This window comes from Arvicanthis niloticus, chromosome 29, assembly GCF_011762505.2.
Source record: "Arvicanthis niloticus isolate mArvNil1 chromosome 29, mArvNil1.pat.X, whole genome shotgun sequence".
In the NCBI taxonomy this organism is placed as follows: domain Eukaryota; kingdom Metazoa; phylum Chordata; class Mammalia; order Rodentia; family Muridae; genus Arvicanthis; species Arvicanthis niloticus.
This window is the reverse complement of record NC_133437.1, coordinates 25,084,494-25,106,266: the sequence shown is the minus strand read 5'-3', so window position 1 is coordinate 25,106,266 and position 21,773 is coordinate 25,084,494. Positions and strand designations below refer to the sequence as shown.

Sequence of the window (21,773 nt, the reverse complement as noted above, 5' to 3'; positions counted from 1 at the left end):
AAGAGTGAAACAGAAAGAGGAAGGAAGGACGGGCTGAATGCTTAGAACAGATAAATGAGTAACCAGAGCTAGTGCTGCCTGCTGCCTCTAGGGGGCGTGTGAGCTGGGGTGCCACACAGGGAGAGCAAGGGACAGACTGGTAGGTATCTTTTTTGGTGTGCTTGTCTGGGATTCTCAAGAAATTCTCAAAAGGAGAGGGGAAAATCTTACCCAAGGGAAAAAGTCCTAGACCGAGGGTCAGTGAAAGACTGAATGTCTCCCATCCTCAAGGGCAATGGGGGAGGGGTACCTCTGAGCTCAAGAACTCTCCCCCTGGGACCATACAGACCATACTCTGACCAGTGGGGGTACAAGGGGGCAGGTACCAGTTCTGGGGTAACGATCATGAATCTCCATATGTTGGCTGGGGTGGGATGCAAACCTGCAGGATTTCTAAATTCAAGTCCCAGGGTTTGACACCAGTGATGTGTTTTAAAAGATAAAGAGAAGGGAGATAGGTTCTATGGAGGTGTGGTGAGGTATGGGGGATGAGGGTATCTCAGTGGGCACACGCCAAGGCATCCCTTCCCCCTGAGGGACCAGCCACACAACAGTATAGAATAGAGTTTATTCAGGGCATGGGGAGGGGAGTTAAGAGGTCAGTAGAGGCAGAGAGAGGGGTGGGGGAGGGAGAAGAGAAGTAGAGGCTGGCCATGAGCATGTGGAGGGGGGCGGAGTGGGCAAGGGGACAGAGTGGGAGCATGAGGGGAAGAGCAAGAGAGCAAGGAGGGGCAAGCTACCCCTTTTATAGTGGGTCAGGCCTACTTGACTATTGCCAGATAACTGTGGGTTGAAGCTTAGACAGAATGCTAACACTTACACGCTGTCCTTGGGGTTTGAACATCTTAGCTAAGTGTTCTTTAGTCTAGTTTTCCCAAAAGAGTCTTGAGCCATATGGATGGTATTTTGTCCTACCCTCCAACTTGCCAGATCTCTGGCCTGGGGTGCCTGTGGCACAGAAGATGCAGCTTAGCAGAAAGAACTAAGTGTATATGGTTCTGCCTGTGGGCGAGACTGACTGCTTAGAAGAGCATTCCCCTGCACCCCTCAGCTGTAGAGCTTCTGAAGTTGTTCCCACTAGTCCCTGTGTGGTTTTTGACCAATGTGGTCACCCTGTCAGAATCCTCTGGGGAGATAGATGGAGCATCCCATTGCTCGTCCCTGCCCAGCCATGGTCTGAGCACTGGTTAGTATACATACTAACCAGTATATACTGAGTGCCAACTCATGGTGGCCTCCAAGAATCCCTGTCTTCCCTCACTAGCTGTGTCCTACTGAATGGATGATTGGCTCAATGTCAGCCCCATAGTGTTCCTGTGGGAAGTCCAGCACTAAGGATGCCGAGGCAAGGGAGTCACTCACTGGTAGATGAGTTCTAGATGAACCTGGACAATGTAATAATGAACCTGTATCTAAAAAACAAAATGAAGGAAGTCTCACTAAGTGAGCCAGCTGGGACTGGATTAGGAGGATGAAGCCATAGTCATCTGGTCAAAAGACCCTGGGGCATAAGTCAGGTGATATTGGATACAAGTTCAGCTTGCTGTCCTCAGCTGAGCCACTCTTGGAAGCTATCTTGTGTTGGGGCTAATTTTTGACACTTCTTTGTCTTCTATTAAATGCTGTGTGTATGCTATTTGGGTGGCCTTGGTGATCACATTAGCACCTATTGCAGTATTTGACTGATTTATTCTTGCTTCTCTGCTGGGGATGAAACCCAGGGCCTTACACTTACTGGGTAAATATACCATTACTAAGGTACATCCCTAGTCCCTGCTTTAATAGTACTTTATTTATTTATCTAATTATATAGGTTTTTCCAAGACAGGATTTCTCTGTAGCATTGGCTGTCCTGGAACTCACTCTGTAGACTGGGCTGGCCTCGAACTCAGAGACATCTGCCTGCCTCTGAGTGCTGGGATTAAGGATTAAGACATGCTGCCACCACCACCTGGCTTTTTTTTGAGACAGCATGACACAATATAGCCCAGGCTGGACTTGAATGGGAACTTCTCAGTGACTTTGTGCCTGTGTTTCCACAGCTGCTTGAAGCTCTGAGCTGGTGTTCTGAATGCAGATGAAGTTTGCATATGTTTAGATATTTTTTTGTAAAGGTTGTGTTATGCTCACATACACAGACATTCTCTTTGAAATAACATGAAAAGACACCTTTCCCCCCAAAACAGGGTTTCTTTCACTCTGTATACTAGGCTAGCCTTGAACACAGTTATTGACCTGCCACTGCCTTCTGAGTGCTGGGGTTGAAGGCATACACCACCAGCACCACCACCCAACTGGTAGTTGTGAGCAAAGGTTGTCTTTCCCATTACATGGGCAGATCCTAAGCTTAAGCAGAGACACGGGTCGCCCATCCATCAGCTCCAACCGTAGATGTCAGCCCCATCGACTCGGGCAATCAACATCCAGTAGTTCAGATGAAGTTAATTAAGTTTGGAACTCTGATTTTTGTAGTTTGTTATGTTATCCGATGAGTCATCTTTTGTTAGAGCTGTTCTCCATCCCTGTTTGAGTGAATTATAACCCACAATGGTAAGGGTGCACTTCACAGACACAGTCAACAGCAGTATGTGTCTATGACTCCCTGCTTAAGAGCAGCAGAAAGTAAAACAGAGCAGAACATAGTAAGAACTTGTGAGGGTCTGGCGTAAGTCCTGAGGTTGCTGCCTTTCTAGAACATGTGTTTCTTCTTGACCTCTGTGAATGAGTGCTGACATTGGAAGAAGAGTGAAAAAGACAGCTTCTATTTGCTTTACTGCATGCAAATAAAGGCTCAGCTGCTGGCCGCCTTCCCAGTGGCCTGAGAGCACTTCGGATGTGGTCAGTGAGGTATGTGCAAGGTGCCAGCCTGCTGGCCTCATCTGGGCACACTACACCCAGAACGGCTAAGCTGATGCGTCTTCCTTTGCTCTTCTCGTGATGTCACCTGGTTTCTTTCTGAAGTGAAGCTGATATTACTCTGACGCCAGATAGGCAAGGGTTTCCTATGCTCCCTCTGATATAGTTAGTAGTTTGCAGTGGATGTTATCTTTGTGAGCATCCAAGACCATCTAGAAAAACGCACCTTGTAAAAATGTAGTCCAGTATGCCAAAGAGCCAGACCACTTAACACCTTAGATGGAAGGTTCCTGAATGGTTCTGCCACTTTTGGGTTCCAGAAGCAAGCCTCTGTTTATACTCCTCATCCTTTCCTCATAGTTCAGTGAGTTGTGCCCTCTGGGTGTTTCTTTCTCTGGAAGTAGATGGGTGGTGGTTCTAGGGTTACCCTTGCTAAGATCCAGGGTGCTCAAACCTGAAGCATGTTCAGCATTGCTCCTCACACACAGCAGGTCTGTCACAGATCAGGCTTTGTTTCCAGAGTTGTGTTTGTAACGTTGGTAGTGAAGGCTGGTCACTTGTGAAAGTAATTAACTCCCAACAACAGAAAGGACAGGATTGTGCAGGCCACCACTGTAGGGCTGCTTCTCCTTGCTTCAGGAGCTTACAGGCTGGCTTCCTCTTGCTGTTGTGAGCCACTGTGCCTCATCTGGCTATTTGGCATCACATCCATCCTCTGTTAACAGTACCCATGGCCCACTCTAGGCGTTAGTACCTTGTCTTCTCAGGAGTCACTGACATTGTGCATCCACCAGAGAAACTTTTCTGCTAGGCTGGTGTCTGGGTCTTCCTGTTTTCATGGGACATTAGTTGGGACACAACAGAGAGCAGCTTCCATGCCAGCCAGTCCCAGGTGCAGCCAGTCATTCACTACACATCTGATGTGAAGCTAGAAGCCAAGCTCACATGATGCAGGGCGTGGCAGCTGTCCTCTAGTATGTTAGGTGCTCAGACAGCACTAAGGGGACCAACAGTGCCCTTGGAGAGGCTAGCATCCCAGACTGCAGACAGTACCCTGAGCAAGCAGTTGTTCCAAAGATTTTTGGTTGTTGGTTTTTTAATGCTTTCCATACATAGACCCTACACTAGACATGTAAGAGTTGCCAGAGAAATAGAGACTTGACATTTTATTCAGCAGAGATGTGCCAGAAATCAGACTTTTCTTCTATGCCGGCTCTTGTGGTTTGTGATTTTTCTTGAAAAACTTGAAACCCATTTTCAAACTCTGCTCAAACTTCAGTGGAGTTCCATTGGCTTTGTGGATTTTCTGTCATGAATGCAGCCCTAGCCATAAGCTTCACAGATGCAGAAATCAAGACTCACTCACTAGTATACTTCGAAACCTAGGTTTACCTGGCACCTAGTCAGTGCCTCAGTGCTGGCTGGATAAAGTATGTGCTAATTGGAGACTGGGACACAGTCTTGGATGCTCATTTGCCAAGCTGTGTGTCAGTCTCAAAATAATAGTGTGGACTTTAAAAACAGACAGACAGCCTGGGGTTAGAGAGATGATGGTTCCGGAGTTTAGAAAGCTTTGTGATCTTCCAGAGGATCAGAGTTAGGTTCCTAGCACCCAGTTCAGGCCACTCAGCCATCTGTAACTCAAGGAGATCCGATACCTCTGGCTTCCACAGCAACTTGCACTTGTGTGTATACCCACATAAAGATGCACACGCGTATACATAAAGTCTCCATCCAGGTAAGTGGAGTATAGAGCATCCAGGACTTAGGCTAAAAAGCCAATTCACGTATCTCTACTGATACTCCACAATTTACTGTGTGTTCTGGCACAAACTGTGACACCCAGTAGTCATTCTGCCTTGTAAGATGTGCATGGTCACAGCAGGCCAGGTATAGCAGCAGCAGAAAGTGCTTGTGTTGCTACTGTTTCATTTGGACTAAGGTGTAGGTAGCCTTGTTGGGGTCTCCTGGCTCCAAGCCCAGGTTGGAACCTTTCTTCTGCTTCCTTGATTCCTGGATGTTGACATAGTTTTTGTATTAAGGGAGGTTTATTTCTAGTAACCTGCCTGTCTGGTGAGTGAGTATTTGGCCTTTCTGGCTGAAACAGCCCTTTGAACTGGTTCCTAGATTGCAGACCTCCTGCCCTGGCCTCTCCTCCAGGTTGTAATAGGGCCTTCCCTTCTATTGGCCTTTTCTGCCCACACACATTCTGTTTGTTGCCTCCTCAGGAAAACCTTACCTGACTTTGACCTGTGGCTGGGACAGACCCTGTTTTACTTTCCAGTCTCTTGTCACAGAAAATTTCTTACTGTAATTCATTGCTTTCTGAATGCATTTGTTGGATAGGTGAAAGTGTATTACCTTTCACCTGGCCTACATTTTGATTTATATATTACTTCCTATGGGTGAATACAAGAAAACAGATGTTTGGGGGTTTTCTTCTAGAGAGTTTTAAATGGTCAGTACGAGAAGAGCTTTCTAACCTCTCTTTCCCGTTTCCCAGTGCTGCTGAAATTCCGCACAGATAAGGGAAGAGACCCTACCTCTGATAGCTACGACGAGGATGCGGAGCTGCTGCTGCAGATACGGAATGACGTGCTTGACTCGCTGGGCGTCAGTCCCGACGTGCTTCCCGATGACTTTGTCAGGTTGGCATCTGAACAGACAGACAGCTGTTTTGGGTGTTTGTCTTTGTGGAGACCAGAGTCTCAAAGGGGACTCCTGTGCCACATTTGCCAGCTGCCTAAACCACCTCCTGCCGGTGCTGTAACCAACATTACAAGAGAAGTGAAGACTTGTAGGTTTGGGTTTTCATGTGGTTTGAAGTTTAAGGTGCCATGTGGTCTGTTGACATGTTGCCTTCTGTTCTACCTCTGTCGATATCTGATTTCCTTGCCTACCATAGGATGGAGGATCCCAGCATAAAGAGTTTTGCACAGCCCCCTGCTTGTTGGCCTTGTGTTCAGCCTTTGCTATGAAATGCTGCAGTGTGTCTCCTTGTGTCCAGATTCGGCTGTAAGGAGGGAGTTGCTGGGTGTAAAGGTGTGATTGGTCACTCGGGTATTTGTCATCCATTGGGCACCTGACTATACCCTTATCAGCTGAGACCTTATATCCACTCCCCAGGCTTCGGGAAGCTCTGGCTGTGGGGGTCTCTTGCCCTCGCACAGTCAGGTTTGAGGTATTTTAGACAAGTGGCCTTGAGCTTCTGAGCAGCTCTGCCATCTTGGGCACACTTAGTTTGCCACATCGCTGAGCTTCCAGGCTGTAGCCCGAGGGACTGGCGAGCACAGTTCATCTGCTGCAATTTCTGAGCAGTTCTCTGCAACAGGCAGCAGCAGGGCAGTTGCTCAGTCTCGTGGTCTTAGTCCTACTTAATGATCTGAATGTAGTTCGTAGGTGAGGAGACAGAAGCTCAGAGAAGTGAAGTAGTCTCATGCTAAGAGGTACCATGCACAGAGGTCTTTGCTCAGTTGAGTTTGTCACAGAGGTCTTGTGATTGTAGATTATTTCCCTGTTAGTTAAATGAAGCGGTAGATTCTAGAGATGCAGTCACATTTTGTTATCTTGCTATCGTCTTTTGAGATGTGGCTTTGTGGGTGCTTATGACAGGTGTGTACCACACTACCTGGCTCTGTCCAAGGGTTTTGTCAGTCACACTAGTGCTGCCACCTCTCACCACAGCAGCCCAGACTGCTTTCCGGTGCTTCTCAGCAATACAGTTGTCCAGAGAGCTCCTTCTAGTGCCTTCTCTCTTCCTGCACTCCTCATGCCCCCTAGCCAACATCCTTCATGTTGGTCTCCCTGCAGAGCCATGAACTAAAGGCTGTCCTCCACAGCTAGGAAGCACTCTTTGAGGTACTTTGTCAAGAGTGGCACTGTAAGATCAGGCACTGTAAGCATCACATGCTTAGTCTTGGCTCTTACTGCAGGAAAGACCTGACCCTGAGGTACACTCACTCCCACCAAGCTTCCCTCCAGCAGACCCTCCCGGAGAGTGGCAAGTTTGATGTTGGGCTGTGAACATGCAGCTAGTTAAGTGACTGACGTTTAGGGTGATAAGCGGGTAGTTCTACCTTCCCCAGGCAACAGTTAAAGGCCTTACTTCCCAGAAGTGACAGCCCACATACGGCCTAATGAGCTATTGGCCAGCTCTTCTTTCCCTGACTACCTCCTATGGAAACTACATTCCTGGTCTAGGTTCTGTGTGCTCAGCCACTTCTCCTATTGCCTTCTAAGTAAGAGGTATTCAGAGGCCTCTTAAAGCCTGTCTGCTGGCAGGCCGGGGGTAGGATAGATGTGAGTGAGGAAGTGAGTCTCCGCCTCACAGCTGAGCTACCCGTACAAATTGTTTGATGATGCTGCTGAGCAGGGACAGCTGTGCTTGAGCCTCTGTCTGTCTTCATCTGATGGTGGCCTGTGCTTTCACCTTCTTGTTCTGAGTGCTCTCTCCTCGAAGACAGAGCCTTATTGCTTTTCTGATGATGAGAAAAGATGACCTGTTTCAGCCACTGCTAGCATCTTTAGGTCTGAGCTCACAGATATAGATAGATAGATAGATAGATAGATAGATAGATAGATAGATAGGTAGATAGATGGGTAGATAGATGTATATTTATATATATTTGTATTTCTACTGTTTATCACAGTGGACATTCTTCAGTTGCCTCTTTGAACTATAACCATATGCTCTATACTAGACAGAACCATGTTACTTGTATGTCAAGGTATTGCACGACCTGATGTGCAGCTGTTAACCTTCATTTTGTTAGGGTGTGTTTACTGTTCCAGCCTTCATAGATACTCGTAACTTCATGTGTAAAATGACATTATATTTTTAAATTTAGCAGTCGAGGAGGTAAAGGCAGAAGGATAAAGAGTGCAGGCCATCTTCTACTATATAGTGTATTTAAAGCTAGCCTGAGTTACAGGAGATCCTATCTCAAAACAAATTTATAATAAACCGTACATGACAGAAATAGCCATCTTAGGGGGCTGGGAAGATAGCTCATGGGTAGAATGTTTGCCACCAGTTCTGTCAACTCAAGGCCAAAACACAGCCTCCTGCAGGTTCTCATCTGACCTCCGCTCTGCTGCGGCCTGCTCACACATACTGATAGAGGTGGAAGTGAGTAAGAAAATTAGTAATAACGTCCTCCTGGTTTAACCATTTTAGCACTTTATTTGAGTGTGGCAGTGTGTGATGGTATGGAGGTCAGGGGATACCTGCAGGGTCAGTTTTCTCTTTACCTTTACCCAGGCTCCTGGGGTGGATCTCAGGAGAGCCCACTGAGTTATTTCCCTGAGCCTCACAACAATCTGTGTTTTAAATTAGTCTTTTTTTTTTTCTTTAATTGTATTTAGTATGTATGGCTGTGTGTATGTCTATGCCATATGCATGCAGGTGCACACAGGCCCAAGAGGGTGTCAGATGCCCTGGAACTTGGCATAACAGGTGGTTGTGAGCCAATTTATGGTGCTGGGAATTGAACCTAGGTCCTCTATCGCAACAAGTGCTTTTAACCCCATTTTATCCATCTAGCGCACTTAGTAAGTGCTTTCAAGTCCCATCCGAGTCCTCTTTAAACATGCTACACCTAGGCGCTGATTTTCCTTTGCTGCTGTGTAATCATCACAGTTGGCTTCCTGTTCTGTGCCTCCCAGCTCCTGGCGCCTCTAGTGCACTGTATTTTGAACCCCTCATTTAAGTGGAATCATGTAGTTCTTTCCTTAGTATCAGATATCTCAGCATCACTTCTGAAGCAGGGGGACAAGAATTGCCGTGAGTTCAAGGCTAACCAGGACTCTAGAGAGACTGGTTCAACCTCTTACCTACCCATGCTGTCCTTAGTGAGCTTTCTGAGATTTTTGTTGTTGTCTTTGGTTTTGTTATTTTGGATTTATTTTTTGTTTTGCTTTGGTTTGGTTTTGTTTGTTTATTTGTATGTTTTTGTTCTGGAGACTGGGCTCAAATGTAAAGTGAATTTACAATTCTAGCACGCTCCTATAAAAGACACACAATGCAGGTATTTTATTTACAAGTTGTAAGCCTAGATTGGGCAGGTTTAAGGATATTTTAAATTATTTTTCCAGCTATAAAGTCCCTTGTTGCTTACTGTTTCTCTTAGCCACGTGCTCGTGGTCTGTCTCCTCTCATGGCAGCCTCTTTGACCTCTGCCACTTTTCTTCTTTTCCCTCTACCTGCGGCCCCTCACTCAGTCCTCAGGTCGAACCTTTTTCCCTCCACTGCCCAATCTCGGGCTGTAGCCTTTTATTGACCAGTTAAATTGGGGAGCACGGGTATCAGTGCACTGTTTGAGGAGGCAAAAAGTTAAAGTGCTATGGAATGTTAGCATGTAGAATGTAGGTGTGTGAGTGGTTTTGGGCTGGTTGGTTGTTTAAATATCTGGATGTGGCGGTGCAGCCTATGACGTCAGTTGCTCAGAAGGTGAAGGCAGAAAGATCACAAGTTCAAGGTCAGGTTGGACAACTTAGATCCCGTCTTAAAAAGTAAAAAGAGGGCTGATCGAGTGTCTGTGATAGGGTGGTAGAGCACCTTCAGTTCCAGCAAAACAAGCAAAAAAAGAAAGAAAAGAAGCTGGAACTATTACTGGCTTTGTATCTCCAGCATGGTGCCAGCTTGAGCTACATAGTCTTGTTTCTGTTTTGTTTTGTGATAAAGGGAACATTGTTGCCACACCTGGTCATGGGGGGGGGTTACTTTGTTATGTTTTATGTGCCGTGTGCAATGGAGGTCTTTAGTATGCAGCCGATCCTTCTGCAGTGTATACATTACATTCCAATGTAACAGTGCATCACCAACATGTGTCATTTTAAGAGACATCAGAAGCTCAATACCAAGTTGGATGGTTGATGTGTGGTTCCATGAAAAGTTTAAACACCTGCCATTGGTTTGCCAGATCAAAGAATGGATGTTGGTAATTGGGTTTACATTATTGTGTGTGTAAGTGGTACACCTTTAGAAAAGTCTAGAAGGCATTTGTACCCATGTGACAGGGTCAGGGTGGCCCGATATCCCAGTTTGCTCCTCTAACTGACCCTTCTGTGTTGAGAGCTAGGAACTAGCCTGACAGCTTCTTTTGACAGCCTGTTTTTTGGACCCTGGAAGGGTGATTGGAGGCTGGTTAGCAGTGTCCTGAGACTTGTCCTCTGAGCATGCCAGCCAGGTCCAGAAGGAAGGAGCTGCTGCTTGTGAGGGTCGTGCAGACTTTGTGCTGTACCCATGTTCACTTTCTTCTAGCACATAACACAAGCCTGTTCACCCATGGTTCTGGGAATAGCAAACAGAGGAACCCACTGCCCGTGTGCTGAGAGGAGAATTACGAGAATGTGCTGGGGCCACTCACACATCTGGTGTTTGTAGGACCTTATTTTTAGGAAGCACAGATATAGTCTTTCCTTGAACTTAAAAAAAAAAAAAGAAAGAAAAGAAAAAAAGAAAGAAAAAAAAAGAATCATGTGAAGGAATTCATGCTTTGCAAAGTTAAAGGTCTTCCCCACCCACTTAGGAGCCCCTGAGGTCAAATTTAATTTTTTTTTTTTTTTTTTTTTTTTTATTTATTCTTTTGGTTTTTCGAGACAGGGTTTCTCTGTGTAGCCCTGGCTGTCCTGGGACTCACTCTGTAGACCAGGCTGACCTCAATCTCAGAAATCCGCCTGCCTCTGCCTCCCAAGTGCTGGGATTAAAGGCGTGCGCCACCACCGCCCGGCCAAATTTAATTTTCATGCCTGGATACCAGCTCTAGCACTGCCCTCTGACAGGGACTTTTATCCAAGATGGCCCCTGGCTGATTCCGACCCCTCCACCTTCCTGTGCCCTGGTGCTATGTTGCTTTGTTTTGTTTTCTGTCTTCTAGGTACTGCTTCTCTGAGATGGCCCCAGTATGTGCTGTGGTTGGAGGGATCTTGGCACAAGAAATTGTGAAGGTAAAGTCATCATGGAGCTGACTGCTGACCTCAGCGCCCTGGCTCTGTACCAAGGCCACCGTGGGCCAACCAGCTAGTGGCCTTGGATGCTTCCTATAGTTGCCACTTTGTCTGATCTACCAGTTGTGTAAGTAGATGGAGATTTCCATCTAAGAGGAAAAGGAAACACAGAAAAGAGACTCCAACACTGTGCTCCTAACCCCATCAGAGTGATGTCAGGCGCCCTGTTTATTCTGCATGCTGTGAGTATGTGTAGAGGAGGGTTAAGTTGAGTGTTTATAGGACACGTGATCTACCAGCAGCCACATGAGTGGCTCTACAGTGATTTGTGACCTTCTCTATGGACAGTTAATGACTTAAAAGAAGACTAGGTCTGGGAACTATGTAGCCCAGCCCTTCTAGAATATTTGGTTTGCTAAAACTGTGGCAAACTTTGAATTAGATTTTACTTCTTTGGAGATTAAATATTTGCCCAACTTTCTTAAATTTGTCTTATGCAGAGCTATGGTGTAGCTCAGTGCTAAAGTGTTTGTTTAGCATGCCCAAGGATCCTGCATTCAGTCCATAGAAGCTTTAGTTTTGTTTTGTTTGTATCTTAATCTATAACTCAGGCTAACCTTGAACTCTCAGCTCCCTGAGTGCTTGGGAATACAAGCATGAGCCACCATGACAGAACTGTCTGTAATCATGTCTGTTGTGGACAGAGACATGTCTAGCTGGCTGACTTCCACATCTCTGCAAGTTCAGACCAAGGAGGGCAGTGTATAGAGACACCAGTTCTTGCTGCTTTGACTTGGGGTCTTGTTGCGTGTAAAGATTCAGCCTGAATCCTGTAGCTTTACCATCTTTTTCTCTCCTTTGCTGATTGGCTCTCTGGACTAAACTCATTTGCCCAAGTCACCCCCGCGTTTACACTCCAGACGTCAAGGGTTGGAGAAGCAGGAGAACCTAGAGGCTCTGCAGATGTTAGCTTGCAGATGTTGCACTAACAGCACCACTCCAGAGACTAGCATGGCACTGTTTGCCCTGGGGGTGGGAGGGTGGAGAGTGGAGGTTGGGGCAGGTGGCCTGGAACTATTGTTGACGGTGGCTTCTACACATCCCTGTCTTAGTGCTGCCCCTCCTTCCTGCCTGCTGGGTACAGCTGTTGCTCAGCGTCTTGTTTCTGTTTACCCCAGACAGCCAGAGCACTCTACATTCTTGGTTGCTGGGTGTGTTTGGAATCTCGTACCCCATCTTGCTCGGGAAACACTTTACCTTTTGCCCCATGTTCGCCCTCTGCCCTGTCCCTTCATCCCTCCACTCCCCCTGCTTAGCACACTACACCAGCTGGCAGGAGGGCCTGCATCTGAGGCCCTCTCTCTGAGCACCTATTAAAAGTACTTGGGAGCAGTTAGGGGGTGTGTGTGAGAGTCCTGCAAATCAGCTTTCTCCTTCCCTCCCTCCCTCCCTCCCTCCTTCCCATCCTTCTAGTCACTTACTGTCCTGGCAGCTTTAGGCTTCAGTCATCCCTGTGGTCCATGAGTTTCTGTCCATGGTGGTAGAGGCATAGGTGGAAGCAGCAGCCACAGCAGACCCCATATTAAAACATGAGTTGAGCTGACACCTGCAGTAGTTGCAGCTGCTCGGGAGGCTGGAGCACTGATCCAGGGAACCCAGGACACCCAAGACCAGTCTAGTCAGCACAGCCATGAAGGAAAAAGATACTGGTCGAGTCCACTTTGGCTTGGAGGCTCTGGGAGTGTTGTCTATGGCCCCAGTAGACAGTGCTCCTTCCCATGGATGGCAACAGCTCCTGGTACTGAGAAATGTACCCTGGGGAGGGACAAGAAAGGGATGGCAGAGGTGTTCCTGCATATACTGGTGACCCCTGGAGCATAGGTGTGCCATTCCCAGTTGAGGAGCACTGTCCTAAACCAATTATATATAGTTGGTTTGTTTCTGACAAAGTCCCACCTGCACTGTGTTGGCCTTGAACTTACAGAGATCTGAATGCCATTCCAAGGATTAAACTCAATTTATTTAACTCTAAAGCTGGGTGAAAGCCTCTGTTTAAGCTTGGCCATGGTTGTGTTAGGCTTCTTGCTTTTTTTCTTTGTTTGTTTTGTTTTAAATGGTATTTTTCTAAACATGGTTTCTTTATGGGCCAAGCTAGCCTGGAACTCAGAGAGATCTACCTGCTCTGCCTCCTAAGTCCTAGGATTAAAGACCTGGGCCACCACCTTCCGGCTTAAGCAGAAGCTTTTACCCAGAGTACTCTTGGCCCTTTCTTTGTAGTTTTCATTTTACTTTTCCCTGGTCCACTGTAGAAGGCCGTCAGTTTGCTGTCTGTCCACACTGAAGCTGAGCCCTCTTCTCTCTCCAGGCCCTGTCTCAGAGGGACCCTCCTCACAACAACTTCTTCTTCTTCGATGGCATGAAGGGGAGTGGAATTGTAGAGTGCCTCGGTCCCCAGTGAGCCTGAGGTGTGTACAAGGCCACCTACCCTCTCTACGAAGGCATGTCTGGATCATTTTTCTAGGGCAACAAGGCCAGACTTCACCCTGCCTTTTCTTGTCCTTGAAGCTGTCAGGGACCTGCTGGCTCCTGAGATGATAATCACTTGGCACCCCTCTGGCATTGCTTCCCTGTGCTGTCATTGGGGACTGGCAACGCCTGGTAAGAGCATCATGCTTCATGATGTCAGAGTTTCTTGTCGCTTTTTGGACTTAACTTTCTTCTATAAGTCAACAGAGAAGAACAGGACTTCAGTGGGGATTTGAGGCCCAGAGCCTCTGAAACCCAATGGAGAACTGGGAACAGCCCTCTGTTGTTGACCCTTCCTTCAGCTGGAGCCTGGGTGTTGGAAAGGAGAGACTGTCACCCAGTTGTCGTGTCTTTTGGTTGTGAGTCTGTGCACCTAATCTTTAATGGCTGAGCCATCTTTTCAGCCCAAACAGTTTTATTTCTAAAAGGTGGATTTAATGCTAGGGTCCCTTTATTCAGGCTTGTAATCTTAGAAATTGGGATGCCAGGGCAGGAGGATTGCTGTAAATTTCAAGGCCAAGCTGGTCTACATATATACCAAGAACTTTTCTCAAAATATAATAAAAGGTGTATTCCAGAGTTAGGGTGGGGCACTATGTCTCCCAGTTCCTCATATTGGGCACCCAGGTCCCCCAGGGGAGGGCCGAATTGGTTTGGTCTTCCTTCTAGGAGTGTAGAGGCAACTTGTCTAGTGTGTAGATTCCCTTGGTTGTTGGATGAAGGATGATAATAAAGTGTGTTTCTCTCAAGCTTGCTTGTCTCCTCTGTTTTAGAAACTTGTGGTTGGGTGTCTGGTCTCCTATTTTCCTCAAATCTGAAAAATTGACACCCTCTTATGCTTTCAAAGGTTTCTGCTGTCTCCAGTCCCGCCCCCTTGCTTCCTTTGTCCTTTTGATAATATTGCAGTTGGACTGCAGACAGGACACCTAGATGTTTAGGCTCCTGTATGTGTACAGAGGGTGAGCCAGAGAGCCCAGCTTAACCATGGTGGGTGCCACACTCCTGTCATTTCAGCACCTAGGAGGCTGAGACAGGAAGGTCACAAGTTCAAAGCTAGCCCCTGCTGTGCAGCCAGTTGGGGAGGTGGCGAGCAGACTATAAGATGGGGCTTTCCCTGCAGTACCATCAGCTGCTGTTATTAGCCCTCTGTGCTCTCACTGGTGCAAAATACAGTTCCAGCCATGTCCCTGAATATCCATCCCAGGTGCAGTGGAACCCTGTTGTAGAGGAGTCCCTTTCTGGGCACCATTAGTACAGCTGCAGCACCGGGATCTGCAGTCCTGTGTGTGTTGTGGGTATGGAAGGCAAAAGAAGACACCTTTATGGTTGTAATGTAAAGTCTTGGTCACAAGGGGGAGCAGATACTCCTGAACCTACATGAAACAAACTTTCCAGCTGGTACCTCTAGATCACAGACTGAGTCACCAGGAGGGCCTCTGAGGAATCTGGAAGCTGCCAGCCACAGGCAAGCAGTCACTGAGCTTTCAAATTCCACGCATCTCCAGATTACAAGTACCCTACAGCTGGGAATATCCTTAAGTGTCTGGAAGTCAGTGAAGTGATGGCTTCTAGAACCTCTGGAAGGTACACAACTCTCTTGGGACAGAACTGATCCTCAGAGGAGTCATGGGAGGAGGGCATAGGGGGTGAGCTGCCCAGAGGCACACTGTCTCCAGTCCACCCTTCTCAAAAGCATGCTGGAGAGTGGATTACACAAAGGACAAACAGCTGGACAAAGTAGCCTGTGCCTGTACTCCCAGCATGCAGGAAGTGGAAGCAGGACAATCATGAAATCCAGGACAGCTAGGACTACATAGACCTTGTCTCAAACCAAAATTAATAAAGCAATTACTTACTTTAAAAAAAAAATGCTTAATGCGTTTTACTGAGTATGGTTAAGTGTGTAGGTGCACATACCACTGTTCTCATGCTAAGGTGGGAGAACAAAAGATTTAAAATGGTGCTGAGCATGGTGGCCCACACCTTAAATCCCACTCTGGAGGCAGAGACAGGTGGATGTCTGAGTTTTGAGGTCAGCTTGGTCTGCATAGTGAGTTCCAGGACAGTCAGGGATACACGGTCAGCCCCATATCAAAAACAGACAAAACCCCATAACATTTATAATGCTTTTGCATTTGCTCTGGGGATACTTGTATCATGTTAGACTTACACAATTATGACCTGACCGGTTATTTTCATTTGAAAATTAAACATAAGAAGATAGGATTGGTTGTCAACTTGACCACATCTGGAATTAACTGAAACCTAAACAACTGGGTTACACTTGTGAGGGTTCTTAACTCATTTGACATGGGAAGACCCACCATCATCTGGGCTGTACCTAATAGCAAGGGTGGCAGATAGAACCTTCCACCTTGTAGGTTCTGGGAGTCAACTCAGGTCAAGATCTCTCTGCCTAAACAGTTCACTGTCTCAGTCATTCCACAAGCTCCCTCTGCTCTCTTCAAAAGCCTCTCCTCTGTGTTTTAAGCTCAATATGGTAGCAGTATGTGCCTATATTCCCAGCTGTTCCTGGGACAGGAGGATCACAAGTTCAAACTCGGCGTGAGCTAAACAGCGAGAAGTCATCTCAAAGAATAAACAAGAAAAAAATGTTCAGTGCATCAGGCAGCCTGGCAGCCTGTTAGACTCATAATCCTAACAGCTGCCCTCATGGCTGAACTCAGGATTTTGGAGAGAAACGTGAGATGCTTTTTGGATGTGTTGGCTATATCCACTCTCCCTGCCCCGAGGTCACCCTCATAAGTCTTGAGAGGGAAGCTTTCCAGATGGCCAAGTTCCACCCACACTCAGCTATGTAGATGTATGACCACCGTGGGCAAGTGAGGTTTTTTTTTAACCTCCTTTACACAGCTTGTGTTTAAGAATAATATGTTAAAAAGTCAATTGGTGCTGGTACATGCCTTTAATTCCAGCACTCAGGAGGCAGAGGCAAGTGGGTGTCTGAATTCAAGGCCAGCCTGGTCTATAGAGTGAGTTCCTGGACAACCTGGACAACTGTTACACAGAGAAACCCTGTCTCAAAAAAAAAAAACAAGGAAAAAAAGAAGACTGTATGTTAGGGCCAACAAAATGACCCAACAGCTAAAGTTATGTGCTGCCAAGCCTGATGAGCTGGGTCTCTACACGATGCACCAAGGAATGCTTGTGGGGGTCAGAGGATTCAGGAATGCTATGGGGGCTCCAGGCGTCACCCACTGAGCCATCTCACTGGTCCCGCTTAGGTGAATTTATGTTTTAATTTTATGTGTATAGTTGTTATACCTGCATGTATGTGTTTCTATGCACCACATTCTTGCCTGGTGCCCACTGAGGCCAGGACAGGGCATCAGTTCCTCTAGACCTTGGAGTTACATATCTTTGTGAGCCACCATGTGGGTGCTGGCATCCGAACTCCAGTCCTCCACCAGAGCAACAAGTACTCTTAACTGCTGAGCCATCTGTGATACTTTGTTTTGTTTTTTGTTTTTCGGAAACAGTTTTTCTCTGTATAGCCTTGACCTTCCTGGAATTCAATCTGTAGGCCAGGCTGGCCTCGAACTCAGAAATCTGCCTTCCCCTCTGCCTCCCTACTGCTGGAATTAAAGGGATGCACCATAACCACCTGATACTGTGACAATTTTTAAGAAGGAAATAAACTTGTAGACAAAAGTTCATCTTTCTCTAAAGCAGCCATGTCAGGACGGGGACATGTGCAGAGCAGAGATGCTGAGCCTCTTCCTGGGAAGGTGTGGGGCCACTTAGTTCTGCATCCCTTGGGCAGAAGCCATGGTGGCTGCAGCTGCTTCCTTTTCTCTTGGGTTTATTTTTCTAGGAGCCTGTTGGGTTTGCACAGCATAGCTTCTGGCTGTAAGTATCCCTGCATCTTTGATGCAAGCAGGACATTTTCTACTCTCAGTGTTTGGGTCTGTGAAAAGAAGGAAATGTGAAGGCTGGAGAGACAGCTCTGGCTCAGAGTACCACCTTGCTGAGGACCTGGGTTCAGGTCCCAGCACCCACACAGTGGCTTACAACCAGTGGTAACTCAAAGGGATTTATCTGATACCCTCTTCTATCCTCTGCAAGCCCCAAGCATACAGTATAGTATACACACATATGTGGCGGGGGATCACATACACATACAGAATAAAAACAAATCTTTAACATAGGAAAAGACTGGGCAAGGGCAGCGATAGGCAGATCTCCACTAAATAGCAAGTTGAATGTAAATAAGCCCAGGGTACAGGTTCCTGGTATAGCTAGAATCAGCAATACATGGTATAAACCAAATGAATATTCTAGGGCTGGAAAATGTACTAATATAATGGAGGTGAGAATCATTAAATTGAAAACAGGGATGGAGAGATGGCTCAGTGGTTAAGAACACTGACTGCTCTTCCAGAGGTCCTGAGTTCAATTCCCAGCAACTACATGGTGGCCACAACCATCTGTAATGAGATCCAATACCCTCTTATGATGTGTCTGAAGAGAGAGTGGTATACTCATATACATAAATAAAGGAATCGTTAAAAAGAAAACAAATTTTGCAGCCCAAAAAATGTATAAAAAGGTTGAGCAAGCTGACTTAGCAGGTACAGCCAAGCTCAATGACTGGAGTTTGTTCCCTAGGACCCATGTGGTAGAATACAAAACCCAAATCTCACAAGTTGTTCTCTGACCTACACACATACACAGAGAGAGAGAGACAGACAGACACACACACACATACATATATACATACATACACACAGATACAGGTATATGCACACACAGACAAAGATACATACATGCATATATATACACAGACACAGGTACGTGGACACGTAGACACAGACACATGCACAGACAGACACACAGACACACACAACATGCATACATGCACACAGACATTCATACATATGCACACAAACATATACATGAAGCATATGTACACTGTGTAAAAGAACTCCATAATATCTTGTGAGAAATTATCTAAAGGTCTGAACTATGGCACACAGGCCTTGTGCTATAGAACCAGAATTGCTGCCTGAGTCATCTTTCCCACTCACAAAATATTCAAATTGTAAAGCTAAGAGGCAAATGTGTTGGCTCAAACCTGTGAACCTAGCACTCAGACTGAGGCAGAAAATGGAGGACTGGGTCGGGGTGGAGCACACTTCTAATTCCAGCACTCAGAAGGCAGAGGCAGGTGAATCTCTAAATCCAAGTTCACCCTGGGTCCCTATTCCCTGCTTCTAGCCTGAGCTTTCTGCTTTTGTGCTGCTAGAGGTGTGAGCAAGCCAGACACTCAATCAAGTGTCCAGGGCTGCCCCAGCCAGCCACTAGGATGGACATTACCCTTCAGACGGTGAGTTGAGAGACTGGCATGTGGCTTGCATGCATGAAGCCCTGGGATCAATTGCCAATGCTTAGGAGGTAAAGCAGGAAGATTGGGAGTTCGAGGCCAACTTGAGCTAAGTGAAACTTGTCTCAAAAGAAAAAAAGAGAGGGCAAGAGTCAGAAAAACTGAAGGAAGAGTTGGGGTGTAGCTTAGTGATTTAGCACTTGCCTACTATGTATGAGGCCCTTGAGTTCTATCCCTAGCCCCATAAAACATAAATAGGACCAAGGAATTGGCTCTGTGGGTAAAGCTCAAGCCTGATTTGATTTGAGTTTGATTCCTGGACCCCATGTGAAAGGCTGGGTGTGGCTGCCTGTGCCTGTAACCCTAGCATTGAGGATTGAAGACAAGGGCATATTCTCAGAGCACCATGGGGGGAGTGGGGGGGGGGGGGGAGAAGGGGGTGGGGAGGAGTAGCCTGGTGGAAATCCTGTCTCAAAGCAGGAAGATGGTCCTGTCTCAAAGCAGAAAAGCAGGCCCTCATCCCTGTATAGTCACCAACTCACAAAGCAAAATGTAAACAAGCTAGTGAAAGAAGAAAAGACTTCACCCCTCTATCTCACCAGCTCTGGCTACAGCTACATATATTTTCTTTTAAAAAAAAATCACATCTGAAATGTAAATAAATATCCAATTTAAAAATAAATCAGTAATAAGCTATAAACCAGGCTGCGGGAGGGCACTCCCTTAATCCCAGTACTCAGGAGGCAGAGGCAGGTGGTTCAAGGCCAGCCTGGTCTACAGAGTGTTGCAAGACAGCCAGAGCTACAGACAGAGAAACCCTGTCTCAAAAATAACAAAAAGGAAAAAGAATATCCGTTGAGACAGTGCAGTAGACCTTGTGAGACAACGGGATTTGATGCCAGCAGAAGATCCAATGGCAGCGTTTGAGACTTACAAGAGAGGGGACGGGAGGAACGTGGGCTGTGGAGTTCCGGTGGCCATAGTTTGGAAACAGCATCTCACTGCCTATAGCCCAGGCTGGCCTCAGCATTTCTGGGTGAGAACTGGTTTTCTCTGAGACACTGTGATAATTTACTGTGAGCGTCACCTTTGACAGGAGGGTCCTCACAGTTTCTCAGAGACAAACTTTTAAGTCTCTAGATTGAGTTCGTTTTGGGGGTTGGGGGGAAGACCGACCTGTCTTAAGTTTGGGCAGCGCCATTCTGTGGGCCAGGATTCCAGACAAAAAGAAGAAAGCAAGCGTGAACAGGAGTGATCACCTGTCTCTGCTTCCCGACTGTGGGTATGGTGTGACCAGCCGCCTTAGGTTCCTGCCGCCAGGTTTGGTAGACGGTCCTCTCCAACTATGAGCCAGAATACGCCTGCCTTCCACCTTTAAGTTGCTTCTTCTTTTTTCTTTCTTTCTTTTCCTTATTTATTTATTTATTTATTTATTTATTTATTTATTTATTGGTTTTTTTCGAGATAGGGTTTCTCTGTGTAGTCCTGGCTGTCCTGGAACTCACTCTGTAGACCAGGCTGGCCTCGAACTCAGAAATCCACCTGCCTCTGCCTCCCAAGTGCTGGGATTAAAGGCGAGCGCCACCACCGCCCGGCCTAACCTTGGACTCCTGATCCTCCTGCCTCCATATTTCCCAAGTACTGGAACTTCAGACATGTGCTTGCAATCTGGCCCATACAACACTTATGAAAATTAATTGGTTAAATCTTACTAAAGACATTAAAAATATCAAAAGAAACCATAGTTTTAAAGGCACAGTGCTTGTGTGGAGGTCAGAGGACAACTCCACGGAGAACAGTTGTCTCCTCGGGTAATGGGTCTGGACTCTGAACTCAGGTTCTCACACCTGGTGGCAGACTTCTTTACCTGTTCATCCATCTCACCGGCCCTACACTTACAGCATTTTTAGACTGGTTGTACTGTCCAGGAACAATGAAGCCAATTGTATTGTTTCTATATATAACTAGACCAGACTTGGCACTTCCCCCTTCCCCAAAGTTTCTCTATGTAGCCATGGCTGTCCTGAAACTTGTTTTGTAGACCAGACTGGACTCCAGCTCACAAGAATCTGCCTGCCTCTGGCTCCCGAGTGCTGGGATTAGATGCCACACATCATGTCCCGGACTTGGCACTTTTGTATGCACAGTACACTTGAATTCTTGAACACATACACTGTCTTCTAATGGAAATGCTCAGGAGAGCAGTGGACATGGCTTCATCAGACTCCTCTCCTGTATGCCCACAGCCCTGTAGAAGACCTGTTTCCCCTGAATTGCCTTTACTGTTATTGGCCACCAGGAAAGGATACATTACCTGCCTCTTTCTAGAGTCATTACAAGGCTGGTGCATGAGAGGGTTCAAGGACAGCATTGGGCCAATTAAATTCTCAGGAAGTTAGTAGGGAAGACTCTCCTTTCTCAAAATAATGCAAGGTAGGCTCTGAGGCTGGGCTCTGTGCTCTCGAGAGCTGCCTGTGTGCTTGGCCTTACGACAATGGTACAAGAAATGTCTCAGTTTGATCTTAGCTCAAGGTGCCCTTCCAGCCACAGAGGCAACCTGAGGCTGATCACAGGGCCAGGCTAGATCCCATGTCACCCAGGACAGAGCTCACAATCTGTAACTCAAACTCCTGAAACAGTGGCTTCTAAATTATAAGCTATTCATTCATTCATACAGTAAATCTCAAGCTTAATTACACTGTTCATACCTGACAGAATAAAGATGCATAAGGTATTATACCCACTGTTTGCTTGTTCTCTTAAGACTACAGCAGTAGCTGCCAGCTCTGTGTAGCTACAACTTGTCTGCCTCTCCCAAACTGCCTTCCTTTTTCTCTCTTGGTATAAGTAATTGAGCCCAGGGCCTTGTGCTCGGTTGAGCCACACCTTCAGATCCTACTAGGCAGGGGCTCTACCACTGAACCACACCCCCAGCCCCTCACTGGGGGATTCTAGGCAGGGGCTCTACCACTGAGCCACGCCCCCAGCCCCTCACTGGGGGATCCCAGGTAGGGGCTCATTGAGCAATATTCCCAGTCTTTCCACTACTTTTAAAAAATTG

At 46.7% G+C, this 21,773-nt stretch overlaps 1 protein-coding gene across 1 annotated transcript in view; it reads left to right on the top strand.

Annotated features, from left to right (window-relative positions):
• Positions 1-14,117, top strand: part of Sae1 (SUMO1 activating enzyme subunit 1) — a 58,296-nt gene extending 44,179 nt beyond the window's left edge. The window contains exons 7-9 of the mRNA XM_076927351.1: positions 5,399-5,543; positions 10,773-10,842; positions 13,208-14,117. Coding sequence (XP_076783466.1) covers positions 5,399-5,543; positions 10,773-10,842; positions 13,208-13,300 — 308 coding nt within the window. The 3' untranslated portion in view covers positions 13,301-14,117. The remainder of the gene's footprint in view (positions 1-5,398; positions 5,544-10,772; positions 10,843-13,207) is intronic.
• The last annotated feature ends 7,656 nt before the right edge of the window (positions 14,118-21,773 follow it).